Source organism: Muscardinus avellanarius (assembly GCF_963383645.1).
Source record: "Muscardinus avellanarius genome assembly, chromosome: 8".
NCBI classification, from domain to species: domain Eukaryota; kingdom Metazoa; phylum Chordata; class Mammalia; order Rodentia; family Gliridae; genus Muscardinus; species Muscardinus avellanarius.
Genome location: NC_137794.1, coordinates 101,915,574 through 101,941,389, shown reverse-complemented (window position 1 = coordinate 101,941,389; position 25,816 = coordinate 101,915,574). Strand labels below are relative to the sequence as shown.

The 25,816-nt window shown below is 45.4% G+C and overlaps 1 protein-coding gene across 1 annotated transcript; it reads left to right on the top strand.

The window, feature by feature from the left end:
- Window positions 1–818: 818 nt before the first annotated feature.
- LRP11 (LDL receptor related protein 11) lies at window positions 819–25,787 on the top strand (the record flags this gene model as incomplete). Its single annotated transcript, XM_080699962.1, has 7 exons — window positions 819–1,371; window positions 10,518–10,675; window positions 13,089–13,230; window positions 14,727–14,852; window positions 16,329–16,541; window positions 21,708–21,803; window positions 25,633–25,787. 7 exons carry the CDS (start codon window positions 819–821, stop codon window positions 25,785–25,787), a joined length of 1,443 nt encoding a protein of 480 aa, XP_080556088.1.
- Window positions 25,788–25,816: the final 29 nt, after the last annotated feature.

Below are 25,816 nucleotides of genomic sequence, written 5' to 3'. Positions count from 1 at the left end.
ATGCTGTCTTCCTACCAAATTATTCTTCCCTTCCTAAAAAAAAAAAAAAAAAAAAACCATTCAACAACATTCAACTCTCAATGTCCAGCATTCAGGCAAAAAACTTTCACACATGTTGGTGTGGGGACACACACCTGTAATCCTAGTACGTGGGAGGCTGAGACGGGAGAATTGCAGGTTTACAGCCAGCCTCAGCAACACAGTGAGGTTCGCCTCAATTTAGCGATATTCTGCTTCCAAATAAAAAATAAAAATAGGGCTGGGGGTGTAGCTTGGAGGTAGAATGCCCCTGGTTCTATTCCCCAGCACCAAAAGAAAAACTTTCAGGCAAGCTTAAGAGCAAGAAATGTGATCCATAATCAGAAGAAAAATGAATCAATAGCAACTGATTGAAAATAAACAAGGTAGAGAAGCTGCGCGCAGGGGGAGGAGCCGGCCCGGGAGCGGGAGGAGCCAGCCGGGAGCGGGAGGAGCCAGCCGGGAGCGGGAGGGCGGGGCACGTCCCGCCCCGCCCGTGGCCACGCCCCGCGCGTCGCCCCGCCCCGCACGTCGCCCCGCCCCCGCCGCGGCCGCTGTCCGCACGCCTGGTGCTGATCCCCGTCGGGGCCGGCTCGCACAGCCCGCGCGTCCTCGGAGAAGGAGGGCGGTCGGCTCCAGGCCCCGCCGGTCATGGCGCTCGCCGGCGCCCGTGCGCCCGCGGCCTCGGGGCAGCAGCCGGGTCCCCGGGGCGCGGCGTTCTGAGGCCAGGGCCCGGCGGCGGCCGCGCGAAGCCCCAGGCGGGTCTCCGGCTTCCCCCGCGCTCGGCTGCCAGGGCCGCCATGGCGGGCGCCGCCCCGCCGGCCGCGGGTTCGGGGCGCCGGCCCCTCGGGGCGCTGCGCGCGCTGCTGCTGCTGAGCCTGTGGCTGCCGCCCGCCGCGCCGCTGTCCGAGCTGCACGCGCAGCTGTCGGGCGTGGAGCAGCTGCTGGAGGAGTTCGGCCGGCAGCTGCAGGAGGAGCTGGAGGTGGAGCTGCGCGCCGGCGGCGGCCCGCTGCGGGGCTGCCCGGGCCCGGGCGGCGACGGCTACAGCGCCATGCCGGACGCCATCATCCGCACCAAGGACTCCATCGCGGCGGGCGCCAGCTTCCTCCGGGCGCCCGCGGCCGTGCGGGACTGGCGGCAGTGCGTGGCGGCCTGCTGCTCCGAGCCGCGCTGCTCCGTGGCGGTGGTGGAGGGGCCCCGGCGGCCCGCGGCCCCGGCCGCCGCGCTCGGCTGCTACCTCTTCAACTGCACGGCGCGCGGCCTCAACGTCTGCAAGTTCGCGCTGCACCGCGGCCACAGCAGCTACGTCCTCAGCCGCGCCCCGGACGCCGCCGGGGCCTCGCCCCGCCTGGGTAAGCGCGGCCCCAGGGCCAGCTGGGGCCTGCCCGCCCGGGTCCCCCTGAGCTTGCACCTGCTGGGTGGCTGCGCTTTTCCAGACATCTGGGAGACCCTCACCAAGTTGTAGGGAAACTCACTCCAACCTCCAAGTGATTTTAGCTGCAGATAGCCAGAAAAATGGCTTGATTCCTCATTCTTAGGGATGTTCCCCAGAAGCCCCAGTAGACGGGCCGAAGGGCGCACAGTGGATTTGCTACTGGAATTCTTTCTAGGCCGGGGCTGGGGGAGGGTTGCCGAGCGAGAAGACGGATGGAAATTCAACTTTAAAAGGAAGAGGAAAAACCCAGAGCCAAATAAAAGTCCATGTTAGTCTTACAGGTTTTGTGTCAGGTCATCGCAAGAGCAAAATCTGAACTAATGCGAAATGGTTCACAGCACCCACCCCTGGTTCTTGGCATGGCCCTCCCGACTCATGCTTCCGCCTGTGCTTAATGCTTCAGCAGCCGGAAATGGGAAGGAAAACTACTGTTCCCTTTAATGAAGAGTGAGGAGAAGGGACATGATTTGGGATTCTAGGAAGGACATTTGAGGCATGTCTCCTTTAAAAGCGGCTCCAGTTCTAGGGTTTATTTTGTGCAGGTGCTGTAAATGAGAATCGAGGCAAAAACAGCAATTGGAAAATTAACACCACTGAGCGAATAAGAGGTCGATCCGGCCCCTTTGCAATCAGGCTCGGTGTGCTTCACGGAACTCTGTTGATTTTCCAATGTATGATAGATATTATTAGCAAGACCGTGGGAGGAGGGGGCAGGATAGTTTCAGCCACTTGGGAAATCTGGCTTCTCCATATGAGAAGGGTCTGGAAATCTACATCCACACTGACATGCTCCCCTCCCCCCTCCCCCTGTAACTGAGCTAAAGCTCAGAACCTTTGTGGGGTGGGAGGCAGGCGTGAAAAGGGCCACCCTGGAACTGCTCAGCCTGGAGCCAAGCACTGGGAAATACCTGGTGGTATTCCCTCTGAAGCTGGGGCAGGCCACACCTACACTTGGACCCCTACCAGCCTCCTTGAGCCCTGCCCGTGGCTGTTATCCTCTCTGCCAAAAGTGGACCAAAATATTTCAGTACTCATCCAGAAGGAACCTTGCCAAAAGGAGTTTCCCTATTTTAAAAAGGGGATGAGAGAGATCTACAGCAAAAGAGTATGCCCAGGGAGGTTAGCAACAAAAAGGTTAGGTAACTAGAAGTTTCCCAGTTATTTTCCTCCTACTTCCTCCTTTGCCCTCCCTTCACGAGGGAAAGTTTGCCAATGAACTCTATGTTTAGATGTTTGGAGGTGAGAATAGGCAACTGAACGGGGATGAGGTGGTGCGTACCTGTAACCCCGGTGCTTGGGAGGCTGAGGCGGGAGGATGGAAGGCTGAAGCAAGCCGCAGCAACTTAGACCCTGTTTCAAAATAAAAAAGGCCTGGGAGTATAGCTGGGAGGTAGAATGCCCCTGGGTCCAATCCCCAGTGCAAAAAGAGTAGGTAACACTGGCATGGCCCTCCTTTCTAGGAGGACAGTGGTGTGCTCAGACTTCTCCAGGTCCCCACAACATGGGGATGTGCAAGGTGCAGCTTGGGCTCCGAGGCTCCTTGTCTGCCCTGCACGGAGGGCTAGTGGTGTTTCCCTGTGTTCTGGGTTTCCCCTGTTGGAGCTTTAATACTTTGGGGACTTTTCCTTCTTGGATTCATTCATTCTCTCTCTCTCTCTCTCTCTCTCTCTCTCTCTCTCTCTCTCTCTCTCTCTCTCTCTCTCTCCTTTGAGCCCAGGGTATTGGGACTGAAGTGCCTGCTGCCTTCGGCTCAGGCTGTCATGAGGATCAAGGGCAGACATGCTGAGAATGACCAGGGTGGCACAAGGGATGGTATTGTTAGAGAACCCTGGTTGAGTGACACAGCTCCCTGGAGGGGTAGGAGGACTGGATGTCGTGATTAAAGTGAGGAGCAGAGGGAGCTGGAGGAGCTGAGAGTATAACCTCTGAGGGGCTCGGGGACCAAAACCTTTTCCACCGAATAGCCTGAAATCCAGTTTCGCAGGACAGAATGTGGAGGACCAGCCCTTTTCATGTCAGGGAGAATGAAAGTCTTCAGGCAGAGTTCTGCTCTCCCTTCCGCAGACCAGCCTTGGCCTTTCTCAGCTGCTTCAAGTACAAAGGAAGGAACTGACCGTCCAAGTCAGGGCAAATCCCTCCCCAGCTGGTGGCCAGACTCCTCCAAGGACTTCACTTTCTTACATTTTCATCTCCCTTCTGTGTTATAAATAAACAATTACATTGAATAAATAATATTAAGATATTGGGTTAGCAATTTTGGGGGAAATACATTTAGCCCTACAACTAACCACACATGAACTCCAGAAGAGTTAAACAGTTGTTTTAGTTTCTTAAAAATAGACTTTAGTCAGGCATGGTGGTGCACGCTTGTAATCCCAGCACTTGGGAGGCTGAGACAGGAGGCTCGCACAGGTTCGAAGCCAGCCTCAGCTACTTAGTGAGGCTCTCAGCAACTTAGACCCTGTTTCCAAATAAAATATAAAAATAGATCTGGGAGTATAGTCTGGAGGTAGAAAAGCCCCTGGGTTCCACCCTCAGTACCACAAAAAAAAAAAAATTGACTTCATATGTATTTGTAAAAAATTTTTATATCAAGAAACAGAAGGCATTGCAAACAAGAATCTAGGAAATGAGATTAAATATTGATTTTTTTTTTGGCTAGGAAGAACCTATTGATCAGTAAGAAAAGCAAAAGTAAACGAGCAAAAGAAATGAGCAAACAGTTCACAAAAGAGGCAGTCTAGTTGATAAACATGTAAAATGGCTTAACCACAGAAGTAATCAAAGAAATGTAAATAATGCCAGCTTGTGCTTATTAAATTGGCAAAAATATAAATTGTGTGTGTGTGTAACTGAGGATGGAACCCAGGAACATTCTACCTTGGAAGCATACCCTCAGCCCTATTTTTAAATTTTTAATTAATTATTTTATTTATTTTGCAGTGCTGAGGATTGAACTCAGTCAGGGTAATTCTACCTCCTAGGTACACCCCCAGCCCTATTTTTATTCTTTATTTTGAAACAAGGTCCCACTAAGTTGCAGAGGGCCTCACTAAGTAGCTGAGACTGTCTGAGAACCTTGATCCTCCTGTTTCAGCCTCCCAAGTACTGGGATTACAAGTATGTGCCACCATGCCCAGCTTAATTTTTTATTTTTATATAGGGCTTCACTAAGTTGCGGAGGGCCTCACGAAGTTTCTGAGGCTGGCTTCAAATTAAATCCCATCTCAGCCTCCCAGGTACTGGGATTACAGGCATGTACCACCATGACCTCCTTATATATCAACTTGCATGCATACAGGAAACTTTTTGTACTCTTAATTGGTACCACTCTCTTGGAAGTCAATTGAGAAATGTATAACAGACACCACTAAAATATTCATTTATTATTCTGGAATATTTCTTAGGAAAATAATCCATGCTAAAGAAAAATATGAGCAAAAAAGCATTTATTTAGCCAGGCGTGGTGGTGCATACCCGTAATCCCAGTATTTGGGAGGTTGAAACAGGAGGATTGCAGGTTCAAGTACAGTCTCAGCAAGTAGTGAGACTCTTAGCAACCTAGCGAGACCTTGTTTCAAAACAAATAAATAAAATTGGTCTGGGGAGTATAGCTTGGAAGTAGAAAGCCTGTGGGTTCAGTCCCCAATACCACATAGACACACACACAGAGGGTTTTTTTTTTTTTAATAATGGCATTATTTATAACAGTGAAGAAAAAGTTGGTAACAAAGCAAATGTTTAATAGTAGGAGTTGGATAACTAAAATAGCAGTTGTAAAGCTGGGCATTGTGGTGCATGCTTGTAATCCCAGCATTTGGGAGGATCTCGGTTGGTGGACAGCCTCAGGTACTTAGTGAGGCCCTTGTCAACTCACTGAGACCCTGTTTCAAAAAAAGAAAAAACGGGTGAGGCTATAGCTCGGAGGTACAATGCCTCTGAGTTCCATCCCCAATACCACAAAAATAAACAATCAAACAAATAAATAAATAAATATAAAATGGCAGTTGTAGCCAGGCATGGGAGCACATGCCTGTAATCCTAGTACTTGGATTTAATCTTCTCTACAACCAAAAATAAATAAATAAATAAATAAATGGCAGTTGTGCAATGTATGCAATTACATCGGCAGTGCTCAGATGTCAGATATATGGATGAATAGGAATGAGTGCAATATGTCAGTAAACTAATGGATTCGATTCAAATGTGAACTTAGGGTAGCTAGGATACTGCAAAGTGAGCGGGAGGAGCCTTTGACGTGGACATATCTGGGCTGACATCTGAGATGATAAATTGATCACTGATGTGTGAGATCTTGGCAACTAACTGAGCCTCTCCGAGCCCAGGTTCCTCATCAGTAGTGTGAGATCATATTATCTACCTTAGAGGTTCTTAGTGAAAGTTAAAGAGAGGTTATTCCTATAAAGTACCAAGCATGATCCCTGGTACAGAGAAGTCATCCAATAAATGGCATAGTTATGATTATATGTGATTATCAGCATTGTTTGAAGAAAGAATAAAACAGTGTGTATCAAAAATAATTATTATAAGTTTTTTCTAAAGTGTTGTAATTTTATTTAGTGTTGAAATTTTATATTGATTGATTGATTGATTGATTGTGGTGCTGGGGATAGGACTCAGGGACATTCTACCTCTGAGCTACACCCCCATCCTGATTTTATTTTTATTTTGAAACAAGTTCTTGCTAAGTTGATGAGAGTCTCACTACTTGCTAAGGCTGTCCTCAAACCTGCGATCCTCCTGTCTCAGTCTCCCAAGTACTGAGATGACAAGTATGCATCACCACACCTACCTCTAAAATACTGAAATTTTAAAACCCATGATAAGCCAGGCATGGTGGTAATGCCTATCTGAGTACTTGGGAGGCTGAGATAGGAGGATTGTAGGTTTGAGGCCAGCCTGAACAACTCAGCAAGTTCCTCTGTAACTCAGTAAGACCCTGTTTCAAAAATAAAAAGACTAAAAAATAGGGCTGGGGGTGTAGCTGGGAGGTACAGTGCCCCTGGGTTCCATCCCCAGTACCGCAAATAAAATAAAATAGAATTCAGGGTAAAGCTCAAAGTTAGAATGCCTCTGGGTTCAATCCCCAGTACCACAATAAATAAATAAATAGATAGATAATCTATGATGGCTTTTACCCCTTTATCTGAGCCTCATTCCTTAGATGGCCCCACTTCTATACTTCACTTCAGATACCTCTGCATTTCTCGGCCTGGTCTGTATCGTTCCTGCTCACACGGCACAGATCCAGAACATTCTCCTCATCTCCAAGGCTCTGTTCCCAGCAGTCTGTTGTGAGTTAGGCCCACCAACAATGTCATTCTTTTTTTGGTGAAGTCCCACCTTTTGATGTACTTTATCTAGATTGGTGTGAGCCTTATTTGTCCTCTGTGGGTCTTACGGTTCGCATTTAGTTTTCAAAAGAAAACCATTTTCCCATAGTACTTAATATATGCTGATTACATTTTTATGATGAAAATTTATCATAACAAGCAAGATAAATCACCTTTATCGTGTCCTTCCTTGGCAAGTCAGCCTTTGTTAAGTGATCGCACAGTCCTTTTCTTCTTGTCCTTTGTTTATTTTAAGGGCAATTTCTGGGTAAATAAGCTCTGGCTCATTTTAAATACATTCCGCAGTGTAATTGAACTTGAACGGAAAAGGAAACATTATCTCTGCCTTTTGAACACACCCGAGGGCAATTTAGATAATAGGAGGATTTCACAAATCATATCTTAAAGCTCACCTACCTCATAGGGCTCCGCACTTAAATGATTAAAGTGATTTTCTTTCTTTCAGGAGAAGCAGGATTAATTAGTTCTGTACTACATGGGCCTTTCATTGCCTGCCTGAGCCTTTCATGCTAGATGTTTTAGGTGAACTTTCTGTTGTTGTTGTTGTTCTGTGGTACTGGAGAGTGAGCCCAGGGCATTCTACCTCCAAGTTACACCTCAGCCCCAATTTTTTCTAGTTATTTATTCATTTTTTGTTTGGAAGCAGGGTCTTCCTAAGCTGCTGAGGCTGGTCTTGAACCTGAGATTCTCAGGCATTTTACCTCTGAGCTATACCTCAGCCCTTTTTATTTTATTTTTTATTTGGAAACAGGGTCTCACTAAGTTACTGAACGCTTTGCTAAATTGCTAAGGCTGACCTCGAACCTGAGATCCTCCCATCTCAGCCTCCTAAGTACTGGGATTACAGGTGTGCAGTACCATGCCCAGCGATTTTTTTATTATTATTATTCATTGCTTTTATATCATAAGACATATTTTAATTTGTTTAATTGAAAACAACAATTTAAAATAAACTTTAATGGAAATAGCTGCAAACTATTATATCTAAGTGCTGAATTATAAAATGCTTCCCAGATTTTAAAGAGGGAAACTATTTTACAGAAACTATGAACCTTTTAGAGCAAAGACAAGGTCAGCACTCTAGAAAAGGCCTATTGTAAGTAAATGTCACATCTCTCTTCACCTGGGAAAAGCAGAATAAAGATAGCAGGCACACAATCTTTGCTCAGAGATGGGAAAAGGCAGAAGAACTAGTTTTTTTCTTAGGTCAGGGGTTGATCACTTGTCTTCTTTCAACCAGGGGTATTGGTTGTATTAGCCAGATTTCCATTTCTGTAACAAAATACCCTATAAAGGGAAAAGGATTGCCTGGGCCCGTGGTTCTGGAGGTTCCAGCCCAAGATCCAGCAATCTCATTGCTTTGGCCTTCTGCCCATGTGGCGGCCATGGCAGAACCCTGTGGCTGAGCTTACATCATGATCCAGGAAGCAAAGACAAAGAAAGTGAGGAAGGCCAGGGCCCCACACTCCCCGAGCCCTCGAGGGCTTGCCTCAGTGTCCCAGTGACATTCCACTGGGCCCCACTTCTCAGAGTCCCACCACCTCCCCATGGCACCACCCTGGACCACGCCTTTAACACGTGGACCCTCAGAGACATTCAGTATCCAACTCTCATCTTCTGGGTGAGCATATAGGTCTCTTGGCAGTGGCTAATAGTGAGCAATTGAGCTTATTCCCTGTAACCTAAAATTAGTGCCATTCTAGATAAAAGGAAAGTGCATACTTGTTCTTTTAGGACATTTCAACCAAAACTCAGTGTGCTGCTTTCATTGTAAAAATTAGTTATTAGAACCATTAAATCTCTTCTGTTTTCCTGGAGGAGAAACTAGATTCCGGAGGATTTCCATGTGGGATTTATTTAGTATGTATCCAAGTTTGCTTTAACTTTCCAAATATATTTTCCATCCATTGAACATTTGATATCACTCTTACTTTAAGAACTTGAAGGCAAGTTATTCAGTGGTGCACACCTGTAAATCCCAGCTACTCTGGAGGCTGAGTTAGGAGGGTACAAGTTCAAGGCCAAACTTGGCAACTTAGACCTTGTCTCAAAAGAAAATAAAAATGGGATATGGGTATAGCTCAGTGAAAGAGCATCCATCCCTCAGTTTAATCCCCAGTACTGCAAAAAAAGTTTTGAGGATAGGAAAAATAAAATTTATACTAGAAATAAACTTGGTTTTATTGAGGGGTGTGTGTGTGTGTGTGTGTGTGTGTGTGTGTGTAAAATACTGGGGATTGAACCAAGAAGCATTCTACCTCTTAGCCCTATTTTATTTTTTTATTTTGAGTGGATTTGGCTAAGTTTCTGAGGCTGCCTCAAACCTGAGATCCTAGCCGGACGTGGTGGCATATGTTTGTAATCCCTTTTTTAAAAAGAAACTATTTAGAGCCGGGTGTGGTGGCGCACGCTTGTAATCCCTGCGCTTGGGAGGCTGAGACAGGAGGATCGCACAGGTTCGAAGCCAGCCTCAGCTACTTAGTGAGGCTCTCAGCAACTTAGTGAGACCCTGTTTCCAAATAAAGTATAAAATAGGTCTGGAAGTATAGCCCGGAGGTAGAAAGCCTCTGGGTTCCACCCCCAGAACCACACACACACACACACAAAGAAACTATTTAATAATGGCTTAAGTCAGCCAGGCATGGTGGCACATGCTTATAATCCCAGCATTTGGGAGGCTGAGACAGGAGGATTGCAGTTTGGCAGCCAGCCTCAGCTACTTAGTGATGGATGCCCTTTGCAACTCAGTGAGACCGTTTCAAAAAACAAAGGATAAACCAGGCATGGTGGCGCACACTTGTAATTCCTTTGCTTGGTAGGATGAGACAGGAGGATCACACAGGTTCAAAGCCAGCCTCAGCTACTTAGTGAGGCTCTCAGCAACTTAGTGAGACCCTGATTCCAAAATAAAATATAAAAAATAGGTCTGGAAGTATAGCCCAGAGGTAGTGTACCCCCAGTACCATAAAAAATAAATAAATGAATAAATTAATTAATTAAAGGAGATCTGGGTGTGGTGGCACACACTTATAATCCCAGCATTTGGTAGGTTGAGACAGGAGGATCACTGTTTGTGACAGCCTCAGTTACTTAGTGAGGCCCTTTACAACTCAGTGAGACCCTGTTTCAAAATAGAGTATAAAAAATAGAGCTGGGGATGTAGCTTGGAGGTAGAAATCCCTGGCTTCCGTTCCCAGTTCTGCAAAAAATATAAAAAAGTAAAGGATGAAAAATAGGGCTGAAGGTGTGGCTCGGAAGTAGAATGCTCCTGGGTTCCATCTCCAGTACCACACATACACACACAAAAAAGGCTTAAGTCATTTTTAAACTAAGTGAAAAATTTACCCCAGAGAATAAAACTACTTCTCTGGATTTAAAATGGGCAGACTCCAGCACATTGCCTCATGCCCCCAATTCTGTCCATAACTACTGCTAATAGTAGATGCAGCATCCTTTTTCTTCTGCATATATCACAGCTAAATTTCCATGTGAATAACATATTGCTATTTTATTATCTTTATATAAAGAGAATACAATGAAAGCAGCAGGAAGAGAAATTCCAGTTAATATTCATTCTCTTAGCAGTTCTTTGCTGGACCAAGTCTAGTCAGCAAACAAGGTACCTCTCTTCATAAAGCAGAAGAAATGGGGAATCATCTCTCTTATGATCATTTATCTTTTTCCACAGACAAGGATGCACCTCCACTTAGCAGTGCCGGGCAGGACGTGGTCTTGTATTTGCCCACAGACGGGGTGATTTTGGACGGCCGCGAGAGCACAGATGATCACGCCATTATCCGGTACGAGTGGACACTTCTGCAGGGTGACCCATCTGTGGACATGAAGGTAGTTCCTGTTGTCCTTGCTAATGAATACTGATGCTCCTGGAAATGGCCTTCTGCAGTGTCCTTCCTCTTATGTTCCCAACATGCCTACAAGCTAGCAGAAGAGGCAGAAAATAGAGAAAGTCTAAAATTGATTGTTCAAAACATGGTTTATTCTACAAATTTACTTTTCCACTGAGTAAACAGTGATATTGTTTTGAAGCTTGCCTCATTCTTGCTGCTTTTTGTTGACAAAAACACTTCAAGGGAAAAGGCATGCTTTGTTTCAATGACTTTTTTTTAAGAGTGTAAACCAGTTGTGGTAATGTACGCCTGTAATCCCAGTACTTGGGAGGTGGAGGCAGGAGGATCACAGGTTCAAAACCAGCCTTAGCAACTTTGAGAGGTTCTCAGCAACTGACTGAGGCCCTGTTTCAGACCAAAAAAAAAAAAAAAAAATAGGGCTGGAAGTATAACTCAGAGATAGATGTCCCCGATTTCCTTCCCAAGTGCACACACACACACACACACACACACACACACACACACAAGACAAATGTAATGGAAACTTACTAAAGGGTAGATTCTTTTACACTAACAACTTCAGTATTAAATCGTAAATCAAACCATTGCACACTAGCTTACCTGCTATGCATAATTTTAAAAAATAGGTTGTATTTATTCTATAATTAAATGTAAGCTACTATGTGTAAAATATATATTTTATATATACAAATGTCACAATATATCTATATCTATATATAATATACCTAAGGTAAGCCACTGAATTTCCGGCTAGGGAGATGGAATTGAGTTAGAAAAGCAGGCTGAGTCATACGTTGACATGACTAGAGACCAACGATCAAAGGCTCTGCTGCTGCTGAACACGTCTCCAGCAGAGATCACACACTCCTTGTTTTATTAAAGGTAACTCTTATCTCCTCTTTAAGTTCCAAATTGGGTATGTTGTGTCTGCACGTGTACATGTTGTGGTTTTTATCCTGAAACTAGGAACGTCACATAAATGTGAGGGTCTTGAAGGTAGCACACCAACCTTACAGTCCGATGCATTCCAAATACCTCTATAGGGGAAAGACAGCTCTGTTACTTAGATGAACAGAAGGAGCCAGGGAGGGGATATGCCATCTGAATAGACCTAAATTTGATTGCACTCAGGATGTCGAAGGTGATTGTTGTGATCTGCATCTGGGTCCACTGTTTCCTGCACTGGAGAGAAAGAGGCTGGGAAGTTGGCGGGAGAAGCTCTGCAAAGCCCAGCAGAGAGGTTGGCCTCTTATGCAGGGACACTCTGTCCTTCTAGCCCTGCTGCTGGAAAGCAGGCTTCCACGTTCACCCCAGGCCTGCAGAGTTTTAGTCTCGTGCCGGTTCATTGAACTTCTGTGTGTCTGTGTGTGGTACTGGGGATTGAACCCAGGGGCATTCTACCTCTGAGCTACACCCCTAGTCTATTCTGTTTTATATTTTGAAACAGGGTCTCACTAAGTTGCTGAGAGTCTAAGTTTCAGAGACTGGCCTTGAACCTCTGGTGCTCCATCTCAGGCTCCCAAGTACCGGGATTACAGGTAAGCACCTCTACATTTGCCCCCCACAAAACCCACAAACATACACACACACACACACACACACACAAATAAAATTAAAATTCTTTTTAAAGATAAATAAGTATTGTAATCACGACAGCACAGTGACTTTTGCAGGCATAGTTTCAGGGGACGAAGGGAACGTGGCCAGCGTGGTGGAGGGAGCCTGCCTGGGAAGCAGTGCAGCCCGCCCTGCACATCCCGAATCCGTGGAGGTGGGAAGGAGTCAAGGCTGGGGCCCCGAGGACCCTGGAGCTTAGGGAAGTCTTCACTCGTTTTCCTTATTGTTTAGGACGAGTGAAACTTGAGCATAGTAATAGCAGAGCCATTGAAGGAGAAATTGGTAGTTGAGCATTCTGAAAGTCATGGAAGGAAAGTCAAGGGCCAGAAGGAGGGACCGCTCCAGAGCACAGGACAGACAGTGCATCCCGTACGGCGTCAGGACAGCGGTGGCGATGGGCACGGGGACGGGCCAGGTGAGGTGGCGGGGCAGCCAGCATCGTGGTCCTGACTTTCTCCTTGAAGTAGAAGAGGGAGTTGCTGAGAGGGAAGGGACTTGCTACTCAGTGTGGCGCTTGGGAGGCGGGAGGCGATGTAGGTTTGAAACAGAGGAGGGGCCATAGGTCAAGGCTATTGTCAGCTCAGATAACACTGGAATGGTGGGGCCAAGATGGGGCCAAAATAGCGGGATTTAGTCTCCAGCAGCCTTGGCTTTGTCGCAGAGGCAGGCCGGGGCATTGCTGCAAGGACCGCACTGGGTTCTGGTTTGGGAGGATGCTGAACTCCATACTAGGATCTCCTCACTAAGTACGAAGCGTCTGGTTTGTGTGTCAGGTGCCTCAACCTGGAACCCTGAAGCTGTCTCACCTCCAAGAAGGCACATACACCTTCCAGCTGACCGTGACAGACACCGCAGGTCAGAGAAGCTCCGACAACGTGTCGGTGACCGTGCATCCCAGGACCCACTCTGCAGGAGGTAGGAACATCCTTCCCTCGAGTTTACCCTGGCCAGCCCAACCCAGCCATTCGTAGAAGAATAATGTCTGATTATCATTTTATCTTCTGACTGTGCATTCTATATGCTCTCCCATTTTGCTTTGATGGCTATTGAATGAAAAAGTTTTACTGAAAACATAAAAAGCCAGGCATGGTAGTACATGCCTATAATCCCAGTACTTGGGAGGCTGAGACAAGAGGATCACAGATTTGAGGCCAGCTTCAGCAACCTATTTCAAAACAAAGAATAAGCTGAGCATAGTGGCACCCACTTGTGATCATCTCAGTACTTAGGAGGCTGAGACAGAGCTCAGAGGTAGAATGCCTCTGGGTTAAATCCCTAGTTTAAAAAATTATGTGTGTGTGTGTGTGTATGTGTGTGTGTGTGTGTGTGTGTGTGTGTGTTGAATACATATATAGGATTACTTAGGAAATAAGAATGCAAAGAATAGCATATAGAAAACCTTGAAATACTTAGGATTTTTATTTCATGAATTTAGTAAAGATGACAGGTAACTGCACCCTGCTTGGTCTATTAAAACAAGGGGTAGGGCCAGGTTAGGTGACCCACTGAGGAGCAATAAATGGCCAGAGGAAGAGAGGACAGTGATGGCAAATGAATGAATGAGTGCATGAATGGAGGGAGGGCGCTGGGGGAGGGGCCGGAGCCCCGCTGGCCTGTTCCCACCTCTAGGCAGCGCAGCGCTGACACCGAGAGCCCTGGGGCTGCTGAGAATGCAGTCAGGGTCCAGAAGAGAGACACCCTCTGACCTTTCCAGAGCCCGAGGCTCCAGCGGTGAGGTTTTCCTCATTATTCACAAGAATTTACTCAGATGTATTTTCTTTTCTCTTTCTTTCCTTTTTTCTTTTTTTCTTTTCATTTCTTTTTTTTTCTTTTTTTTTTTTTTTTTTTTTTTTTTTTTTTTGTGTGTGTGTGTGTGTGTGTGTGTGTGTGTGTTACTGAATATTGAGCCCAGGGGCATTTTACCTCCAAGCTACACCTCCGGACCTATATTTTTATTTTTATTTATTTATTTATTTTTGCGGTACTGGGTATGGAAGCCAGGGGCATTCTACCTCCAAGCTATACCCCAAGCCCTATACCCCAAGCCTCTTTTTTATTCTTTATTTTGAAACAGGTTCTCACTGAGTTGCAAAGGGCCTCACTGAGTAGCTGAGGCTGTTCTCCAACCCAGATCCTCCTGTCTCAACCTCACAAATGCTGGGATTACAAGTGTGGACCACCACGCTCAACTATTTTTTTATTTTTAAATTTTGAAACAGGGTCTCACTAAGTTGCAGAGGGCCTCATTAAGTAGCTGAGACTGGCCGTGAACCCGAATTCTCCTGTCTCAGCCTCTCAAGTACTAGGATTACAAGCATGTGCCACCACATGACACACATGACACCACATGACACAGTGAAGGCCTTAACTTTTCCTGCACCCCCCGTGACTTGAGACTTGTTCACAAACAGGATGCGCCAACATTTGCTCACGCAACCACTTCTTCTGTGATGACGGCTGCTGTGTTGACATCACCCTGGCGTGCGATGGACTGCGCCAATGTCCTGATGGGTCTGACGAGGCTTTCTGTCAAAATTGTGAGTCCCCCGCATCAGCTTGTCAGGCAGGGGGCTGGCAGGGATGGAGAAGGGATGTCTGTGTTCTTAGGATAAAATAGAACCCAGTGTTCATCTGCTCCAAAACGCTCTGCCTGAAATGGGAAATCACTGTGAGTTGCTAGTCTGAGTTGCAGATGTCAAGTTTTTGGTATTGCATATGTCTTTTTTTTCCAGTTTTCCAAGTATGTTTTCCATTTTAAAAATGTTGCGTAACATGATTTTCAAAAATCTAAAGTCAATTAACATTTTTTGATAATTTCTAAAGAACATTCATGATGCGCTAGGTGTGACTAAGTCAACACTATAAATGAGTCCCACAATATCACTTACACAAGTGTACCACAAGAGCCCTGTTAAGTCCCAACTTTTCAATTATGCAAATTTCAACAAAATCGACCCAGATGCATTAAAATTTAGATTGTAAATAATAATTGAGAGCTTATATGTATTATTACTATTCATTATAATTACGACTATATATATGTGTAAATATATACTGTTATACTTACTTTTTTGGGGTAGTGAGTATTTAACTCATTCTACTTCTGAGCTACACTCCCAGCTCTATTTTTTATTTTGAAACAGGATCTTACGAAGTTACAGAAAGCCTTGCTAAGTTGCTGAGGCTAGCTGCAAACCCACGATCCTCCTGTCTCAGCCTTGCAAGTACTGGGATTACAGGCGTGTGTCATCATGACCAACCATACTTACATTTTTATAGGTGTTCCACATTTGGGACAATAGGAAAAATACATTTAAGAAGTACTGGTTTAGCTGGGCGTGGTGGCGCACGCTTGTAATCCCCGTGCTTGGGAGGCAGAGACAAGAGGATCGCGCAGGTTCGAAGCTAGCCGCGCGCGCTGGCTTAGGAGACCCTGTTTCCAAATAAAAATGTAAAAATAGGTCTGGGAGTGTAGCCCGGAAGTAGAAGGGCTTCCAGGAACCCCAGTACCACCAAAAAAAAAAAAAATAGTACTGGTTTAGCCGGGCGTGGTGGCACACGCTTGTAATCTCCGCGCTTAGGAGGCGGAGACAGGAGGATCGCTCAGGTTTGAAGACAGCTGTGCTAGCTTAAGAGACACTGTTTCCAAATAAAAAAGTATAAAAAATAGGTCTGGGAGGGTAGCCCGGAGGTAAAAGGGTTTCCAGGAATCCCAGTACCACCAAAAAAAGAAAAAAAAGTGCTGGTTTGTGGAAGGACAAAGAATTTTAAAACATAAGGTTTAATTTTATCTTTGTCTATTTCTTTAGGTATTATATTTGGAAAGCTAATTATTGAAAGAAGAGAAAACAATTTGAAAACTAGAAAGAATAGTTTTTATGGGGCTCCGGTGTGTCTTAGTTAGGTGGACTGTTAGTCCCAAATATCCATGATTTTAAACCAACTGCAAATGTAGTGGTTTTATTTAAAGTTCAGAAAAGAAATTCAACTAAGTAAGCTCTTGTACACTTCAGTGGGGCTTGACCGCAAGATGGTGACCCACACAGCAGCTAGTCCTGCCCAGCCAGGCAGGACAGGGCTGAGTGAAGAGGCAAGGGAGGACCCCTTGTTGGAAAAGCCTCGGAAAGCCACCGTCCCCAACCAGCCCGCTGCCTCGCCAAACACAGAGAAGAGGAATCATTCCACCTGGGGCGGACTGGAGAGTCAGCCCATTCCTGTGATGCCAGGTAAGGACCCAGGGAAGGCTCTCCATTAAGAACCTCACTCTATGTGGTTAAACATAAAATTAAATGTGGTTCAAATTTAAGTTTATATACGGAGAATGTTAAGGAAGTATTTCAAAAGAAAGACAATAATTAGAATGAAGAATTTGGCCAATACTTGATATTTGTTCTGATTGATTTACGGTAAGGAATACCTACTAAATATCCTTGGTATCCAAGAGAGATTGGTTCCTGAACCCCTGAGGTACCAGAACCTGCAGACACACAGGTCTCTTATATAAAATGGTGGAGCGTTTGCATATAACCCTAACAAATCCTCCTGTACTTTAAATTATTTCTAAATTACTTTTAATATGCCGTAAAATGTAAACGTTATGTAAATAGTTGTTAAGCTATATTGTATAGAAACTAATGACAAGAAAATAAAGTCTGCACGTGTTCAGTACAGACTTTTTTTTCCCCTTGGTGCATGTTGGAGATTGAACTCAGGGCCTTGCATATGTGAAATACTCCCTCTAAAACTGAGTTAAATACCCAGACCCAGGTGCAATTTAGTGTTTTCTGAGCATTTTCAACCCGAGGTTGGCTGAATCCATAGATGTAAAGCCCCCAGGTGTGAAGGGCTAACTGGACATTCATTATCTATCTACCCACCCATCCATCCATACTACAGAGGTGTGTGTGTATATGCGTGCATGTGTGTATGTGTGTGTAAGTATTAGCACTTAAGGAAACTAATTGCACTAACTGGTATACTTTAGGTTATTTTGAACCTAAATGAAGCAGCATTACTTCTACATAGTTATATAAATCCTCTTTGCCCTAAGCAAATGAATATATTTAAAAAAAATTTTTTTTGTGTGTGTGTGTGTTTCTGGGGATTAAAACTGAGGAGCATTCTACCTCTAAGCTATGCCCCCAGCTCTATTTTAATTTTATTTTGAAACAAGGTCTCGCTAGGTTAATGAAAGTCTCACTACCTGCTGAGGCTGTCCTTCAACCCCAAATCCTCCTGTCTCAGCCTCCCTCCCCAGGGAAAGTGGGCACTTAAGAAAGTACTCTGAAAAGCCAGGCATGGTGGTGCACACCTGTAATCCCATACTTGCAAGGCTGAGGCTAGAGGATCACCGTTTGGAAGCCAGCCTCAGTAACTTACCTGTTTCAAACTGGGCCAAACTAAAAAATAAAATAGTAAACTAAAAATTAAAATAAGGCTGGGGTGTAGCTCAGAGGCAGAATGCCCCTAGGTCTAATTCCTAGTACCACCCAAAAAAGGAAGAAAGTAATATTTAATTTTGAAAACCAAAGATTCAAAATGAACTTGGACAGTTTTGGGTTTGATTGGTTGTTTGCTTATTGTTTTATTTTTTGTGGCACTAGGGATTGAACTCAGGTATATTCTACATACGAGCTATACCCCAGTTCTATTACACACACACACACACACACACACACACACACACACACACACACACACATATATATATATATATATATATATATATATATATATATATAGAGAGAGAGAGAGAGAGAGAGAGAGAGAGAGTGTATGTGTGCATGCACGGTACTGGGGATGGAACCCAGAGGCATTCTACCTCTGAGCTACACCATCAGCCCTATTTTTTATTCTTTATTTTGAAACAGGGTCTCACTGAGTTGCAAAGGGCCTCGCTATGTAGCTGAAACTATCTGAAAATCCAGATCCTCCTGTCTCAACCTCCAGAATGCTGGGATTACAAGCATGTGCCACCACGCCTAGCTTTATTTTATATTTTGAAACCGAGTCTCGCTAAGTTGCTGAAGTTGACCTTAAACTTGTGATCCTCCTGTCTCAGCCTCCCAAGTACTGGGATTACAGGTTATAGCGCCATACCCAGTTTGTACAGTTTTTTAAACAACCCCCCCCCACCTCCATGGTGAGGTCCCCTGAGTACAGATAACTCATTTCTCTACCACATCTTTAATAGAGCATCACCTTGGCCTTTCTAAGAACACATTTAAATTATTGATTGTGTTGGGCAAGGTGGCACTTGCCTCTAATCCCAGTACTTGGGAGGCTGAGACAAGAGGATCACAGGTTCAAGGACAGGACAGCCTCTGCAGTGTAGTAGTGAGACTTTTAGCAAACTAGCAAGACTTTGTTTCACAGTCAGTAAATAAAAAGGGGTGGAGGTGGGGCTTGGAGGTAGAATGCCCCTGGTTTAATCCCCAGTTCTACAATAAATAAAATAAATAAATAAACAAGTTTGTGATTGTAGCTAGATACAAGTAAGCAAATATAGTATTATCTGTAAATTCTTGAGGTACAAAGCTTACATTGTAACATATGGTTTTGAGAGCAGTGTGGGTCATAGGAATCTGCTTTGGAGCAGTTCTGGGTTCTAACCCCAGCACCATTTACTGGTCACTTGATAACCAGCTGCCCTGAACTGCATTTCCTCACCTCTGAGAGGATAATGATAACTTCTCGTGTGGCTGCAAAGGTCACATGAGATAGTATATGTAGATAATTTTTGTCTCTCAGTAAATGCTCGCACCCTCTGAATTTTGGCTGGAACATTCAAGTTCAGTGATATTCCCTAGGAAACTGGGAAATGGAGCTGCAAGTCTCTAAGACAATTCCAATAAAATTAGAAACAGTGCATTGATGGTCCCCATACTGAGTTCCTCTTCATAACTAAGACAGACGAGCCCCAGGGCGAGGTGGATTTGTTACAAATCCACTAAGCAACTGGAAAGGCGATCTGATTCTCTAGACTACAGCGTGCCTCTCTCATTTGTCTGCATTCAGAGTTTACGGAAGAAACGAGTTATTGGCTCTGTGTAGGGCTTGTCCCCGAGCGAGCGCAGCAGACACAGCCAGCTCCGGGCGCTGATCCATGAGCGAGTCAGGCGTGCCTGGAAGCCGGAGGGTGGGAGGGGCTCCTGGCCAAGGCAGAACCTAAGACCAAGTGGGGTTTATAGCCGGGGTGACTCAGAGGGGAGAAGGGAACCATCCGGGGAGTGGCATGGATGCCTTAAAAGATAGGCGCGTCGTAGTCCCTTCTGTTTAGCAGCAGTGACGTGATCGCCACGATGGACTCGCGATGGCCGGATCGCCATGACTCATCACTCTCTGCTCTCGCAGGTGTCCTGATTGACTATGATTTTCATTCGCCAAGTGACTTCCTGATGCTCAGCAAACGCACACGTATAGCTCAGGACAAATTCCATACCACCTGTGTGCATTACTAGGGATTGAACCCGGGGCATTCTACCTCAAAGCTATACCCCCAGCCCTTTTGTTATTTTGCATCAGGGTCTTACTAGGTTGCTGAGAGACTCATGATGCTGAGGCTGGCCTCAAACCTGAGATCTCCCTGCCTCAACTTCCAATCTTCCTGCCTCGACCTCCAAGTGCTGGGATCATAGGGGTGTGCCACCATGCCCAGGGATATACCACTTTTAAATTGTCTTATTCCAAGACAATTTGACATTATGAACAGAAGTTATGAACATTTCTGTTGATTCCATACAAGTAAAAAAAGCTTTAAAAATTGTCTTGTTTCTGCTGGGCGTGGTGGCGCACGCTTGTAATCCCCACGCTTGGGAGGTGGAGACAGGAGATTGCGCAGGTTTGAAGCCAGCCCCTCTGGCTTAAAAGACCCTGTTTCCAAATAAAAAAATATAAAATAGGTCTGGGAGTATAGCCTGGAGGTAAAAGGGTTCCATCCCCAGTACCACCAAAAAAAAAAAAAAAAAGAAAGAAAATTGTTTTGTTTCTCAATAAAATCCTTCATCTAGAAAGTTCATTTGAAACTTATTGACATTAACCATAATAGTTAAAAGTCCCACTTGAAATCATACCATAGCATGAAAGTAGCTCTGTCAATTCATGAAGTATTATCTTGTCAATGTGACACATAAATGCCTTCATTTACTAGATGGGAAATGATGGGAAGGCACAGTTTGGCCTTATCAGAACCTAGGGGTAAAAATGCTGATATTTGGCCAGGCTGGTGGTTCCCGCTTGTAATCTCAGTACTTGGGAGGCTGAAACAGGAGGACCGCGGGTATGAGGACAGCCTCAGCGAGTAGTGAGACTGAGACTCTGATCAACTCAGAGAGACCCCGTTTCAAAATAAAACCAAAATATAGGGCTAAGGGTGTGGTTGGAGGTAGAGGGTGTAAGCCCTGGTGCTACACACAAGGAAAAAAATCCCGAGATCTTTTTATCTTGATGTTTTCCTTCGATAATATATAATAACTGAATAGAGTAGTTGCTATATCATTAAACCATAAGTTCTGGTTTCCACCTACAAGCATCTTGATACCCACAAGCTTGAGCGTGAGCACTGTGATGCACCTACTGCCTGTGTGGACCCGGGCCTCAGCCCTAGGGAACAAGCTGATGGTTAAGACCTGCCAGGCGGGGTTGTGGCAAGATAGTGCCCAGGAGGTCCTGATGTCTTACGTATGCCCATTCCTAGTGTGCGCGCGTGTGTGTGTGCATACGCACGTGTGTGTGTGCGCATGTGTGTGCGTGTGTGTGTGTGCGTGCGCACGTGTGTGTGCACACACGTGCATGTGTATGCACGTGTGTGTGTGTGTGTGTGTGCGCGCGTTTACTGGGATTGAACCCAGGGACATTGTATCTCTGAGCTACACCCCCAGCCCTACTTTATTTTTGTTTTTGAAACAGTCTCACTAGGTTGCTGAGAGCTCAGTACTTGCAGAGGCTTTGGTTGATCCTGTGGTCCTCCTGTCTTAGCCTCCCAAGTCCTGGGATTACAGGCGTGTGCCACCATGCCCGGCTCATTCTTACTGGTTAAAAGAGAACCTTTTCTTGAGGTTCTGCCTCCTGGGTCTGATGTGCAGAGGCCGGGCCTGGCTTGGCCAGCTGATTCTTCCTTTCCTCTGGGATGGGGTGGTAGTCCTGGCAAAGGGTGCGTCTGCCCCCTTTCCCTGTGCGGGGTCTTTGGACTTGCCACACACTCTGCTTTATTAAAACGGTCCAATTTGTTGTCCAGTGTTTTAGTATCAAACCTAGGCCTATGTGTCTTTGAAAAATAAATCCTGCAAGTTCTTTCTCTAAGTCCATCTTTTAAAAAATAAAACTGTATTTTCATGTCTGTTTCCTGGGGTTTCTGAGGCAACTTCAACATATGGACTATTTCTTTTCTGCAGATAGTAATCCCTCAGGGAAGAACAGAAAAGAGAAAAATTATATTTTCGAGTCCAAGAGCGAGCGAGGAAGAGGGGAACATCCGGCCCCAGAAGCAGGTGAGAGTGCGGCCACACCTTTGGAACCACGTGTGCTGAGGCGAGGGAGTTGCCCCCGTGAGGTCCGGGAGCCCCCGGCCCACAGCCGTCTTCTCTCTTCTGCGTCCCAGCGCATCTCGGCGCTCTACACAGTAGCCTACCATCTTCAGGCCCCCGCTTCCTCTTTCGTACACTCTTCCAGGATGCCATTTTGTAGAAAAAAGTCCCACTGTGGCATAGTGGCTAAGAACGGGCCTAGGATCAGGGACCACAGTTCATCCTGGATCCACTACGAAGCCTGGTGACTTTGGCGGGTTCTTGTCTCTCTAGATCCTAATTTCCTCATTGGTGGGATGAGGTAGTAGCCATTCCTGCCTCATAGGGTTGAGAGGGACAAAAAGCAGGATGAGTGATATAAGGTATTGAGCACATTGCTTGGTCACGTAATGAGCCCAGTGTGAAGTAATGGCCATCACCATTGGATTATTTGTGAAGCAAGAAGAATAAGAAAGAGACCTTGTGCTCCCGCTCTCTCTGTTCCAGTAACAAACACAGAAGACAGTTAGAAGGGAAAAGGGTATAGAAGATAGAAAGAAAATTTACGAGGTGGGAGAATGCCATAATTCCCTAATTCTGGGGTTTTGTTTGTTGGGTGCTGGAGATTGAACCAGAGACATTCTACTTCTGAGCTAAACCCCTGCCCTTTTTATGTTTTATTTTGAAACAAGGTCTCACTAAATTGCTAAGAATATTGCTAAGTTGCTGAGGCTGGCCTCAAGCCTGCGATCCTCTTGTCTTAGCCTCCCAAGTACTCAGTACCCCAAGTAGAGGTGTGCACCACCATGCCCAGCTTGGTTGTTTTTAACTAAAAGAAAACTCTAGATTTAGTCCTATGCAAAGTCAGACTTTAGTCCTAAATCCCCCAAGATAATGAGTAAGAAGAGATTTAGAACAAAATATGATCCTTAAGTTACAGATCTAAACATTGAGAAAACTCTTTCCCTGGAGTATCTTCTGTATATCTCTCTCTTCAAGTCTGAGCCCTGGGTTGGGCTGGGACCCTCGCCACGGCTCTCTTCCTCTAACCTAAGCACAGGTGCCCATCTTCCAACAACGCAGGCACAGCTGAGGTCTGGAAGCTTCTCCACTGCCCTGTCCTGATCAGGCAGAACTGCGGCTGGGCGTTATGACCCAGTTAGTAGAGAACGTTATGAGGCTCTTGGGGTTTCTGCGAGTGCAAGGAGGATTGCAAATTGGAGCCTAGAAAATCAAGGCTGTCTGAAATGGACTTCCTCACATACCTACCTAGAAACAGTGGAGAAACACGTGTGTTTCCACCGCCCTTCTTTACCCTCCGAGGCTCTCCCCTCTCCCTCATTTTCATCTTGTGCCCCCAACTTCCTCGGGTATGTTTCTCCATCATCTATAAACTCTCCAGGGTGTGTGTTTGTGTATGTGTGTGTGAGTGTGTGTATATGTGTGTGTATGTGTGTATATGTATGTATGTGTGTATGTGTATGTGTGTGTGCCCTCATTCTTCAGTCTCCTGTGTGTGTATGTATGTATGTATGTGTATATGTATGTATATGTGTATGTGTGTCTATGTGTGTATGTGTGTATATGTGTGTGTATGTGTGTGTGTGCCCTCATTCTTCAGTCTCCTGTGTGTGTATGTATATATGTGTATATGTATGTATATTTGTATGTGTGTCTATGTGTATATATGTGTGTGTATGTGTGTGCGTGTGCCCTCATTCTTCAGTCTCTTGTAAATGGTTTCCCAGTTGCTAAACCCAGTGGACACTCTGGTTTCACCTCACTTGACCTCTCCTCAGCGTTAGATTCTGCCGAACCCTCTCTTTGTGGACTCGCCTTTTTTTTTTCTTTTTTGTTTGTTTGTTTGTTACTAGGGTTGAAGCCAGAGGAACTCTACACCCTCCCCAGCCCTAATTTATTTCTTATTTGGAAACAGGGTCTTCAGAAAGTTGCTGAGAGCCTTGCTAAAGTCGCTGAGGCTGGCTTTGAACCTGTAATCCTCCTATCTCAGCTCCCAAGTATTGGGAATACAACTCTGCACTACCATGCCCAATTTTAGTTTCGTTTTGAAACGGGGTCTTGCAAGATTGCTCAGAGTCTCACTAAGTTGCTGAGGCCATCCTCGAACCTGCGATCCTGTCTCTGCTTCCCAAGTACTGGGATTACCAGCGTGCAACCTACGCCCGGCTTCTTCTCATTCTTTGTGGCCCCTGTCTGCTGTCTTTCTTCCTTTCTCTCTGGCAGTCTCACCCAATTCATGACTGCAGCTACCACCTTTATGCCAGAGGCTGCCGCATATTTAGACCCAAATAGTCCAAAAGCCTAAGAGAAAATTCTACCTGAGTCGCCTATAAGCATGCTCATCTGAAAATGTCAAAAAATAAATTTGTCTTCCTCACTCATCCCAGACTCTATTATAACGTCCAAATCACTCCAGCAAAAACCTTACTGACCAGACAGATGGAAAATTCTTTTTACATCTGTCCTTCACAAGTAATTCTATCACAGTAACTACAATATTTTATTGCATTTTTTAAAAATTTAAATAAGTTAGCCAGACATGGTGGCACACACTTGTAATCCTAGCACTTAGGCAACTGAAACAGGAGGATCAGTTTCAATGAGGGTCAGCAACTCAGGAGATTTGTGGCAACTCAGTGAGACACTGTTTCCGAAGAAAAAATGAAATAGGGCTGGGGAGTAGCCAGGAGGTAGAATGCCCCTGGATTCAATCCCCAGCACCACAAGGAAAAAAGATTGTTTTTAAATGTCTCTACCTAACCTCAGTCATTGGAAGTAGTCTCGGTTACCCTTTGGAGCAGTGGGTTCTAAAGGGCTCTGGAGCTGCCCTGGCTGGGTGTTTCCTATTTTCACCATTAAGAGCACAATGTTAGGGCCAGGCATGGCAGACCCACCTGTAATCCCAGTACTTGGGAGTCTGAGGAGGATCATAGCATCAAGGTCAGACTCAGAAATTTAGCCAGGCCTTCAGCAATTTAGTGAGATTCTGTTTTAAAATAAAAACTAAGCTGGGCGTGGTGGCGCAAGCTTGTAATTCCAGCATTCAGGAGGCTGAGACAGGAGGATCGCGGGTCACGGCCAGCCTCAGCTACTTAGCAAGGCCCTCTGCAACTTAGTGAGACCCTGTTTTAAAATCATGAATAAAAAATAGGGCAGGGTGTGTAGCTTGGAGGTCGAATGCCCCTGGGTTCCATCCCCAGACCTACAAAAATAAATAAATAAAATAAAAACTAAACCAGGCATGGTGGCACGCATTTGTAATCCCAGTACTTGGAAGGCTGAGACAGGAGGATTGCAAGTTTGCAGCCAACCTCAGCTAAACTTAACAGGCCCTCTGAAATTCAGTAAGATTCTATTTCAAAATAAAGAATAAAAAGAGGGCTGAGGTATAGCTTGGCAGTAGAATGTCCCTGTGTTCAATCTCCAGTACCGCAAAAATAAAAATAAATAAATAAAAATAAAATAGGGCTTAAGGTATAGCTCAGAGGTAGAACACTCCTGGGACCAATGGCCAGTAACACACACACACACACACACACACACACACACACACACACACACTATATTAGACAAATAACTAAATTCGTGTGTGTGTGTGTGTGTGTGTGTGTGTGTGTGTTTGGGGATGGAAAAGATCATTAACCTTTCTGCACCTTCGTTAATCTGCAAAATGGTGGTATCAATTTGAGTTGTTCAGATTAAATCAAATCGTACACGGACGCAAAGTGCTGGCTGCGCAGTGAACCGCTGCGCCGTCCTGGCCGGGCCTGACCTGTCCCCTTCTGCCCTCCAGGAGCGGTGCTCCCCCTGGCATTGGGTCTGGCCATCACCCTGCTGCTGCTGATCCTGGCGGCCTGCCGACTTCGGCTGGTGAAGCAGAAGCTGAAGAAAGCCCGTCCCATCACATCTGAGGAATCCGACTACCTCATCAATGGGATGTATCTGTAACACGCGCAGCGAGTGCGTAGGGCAAAGAC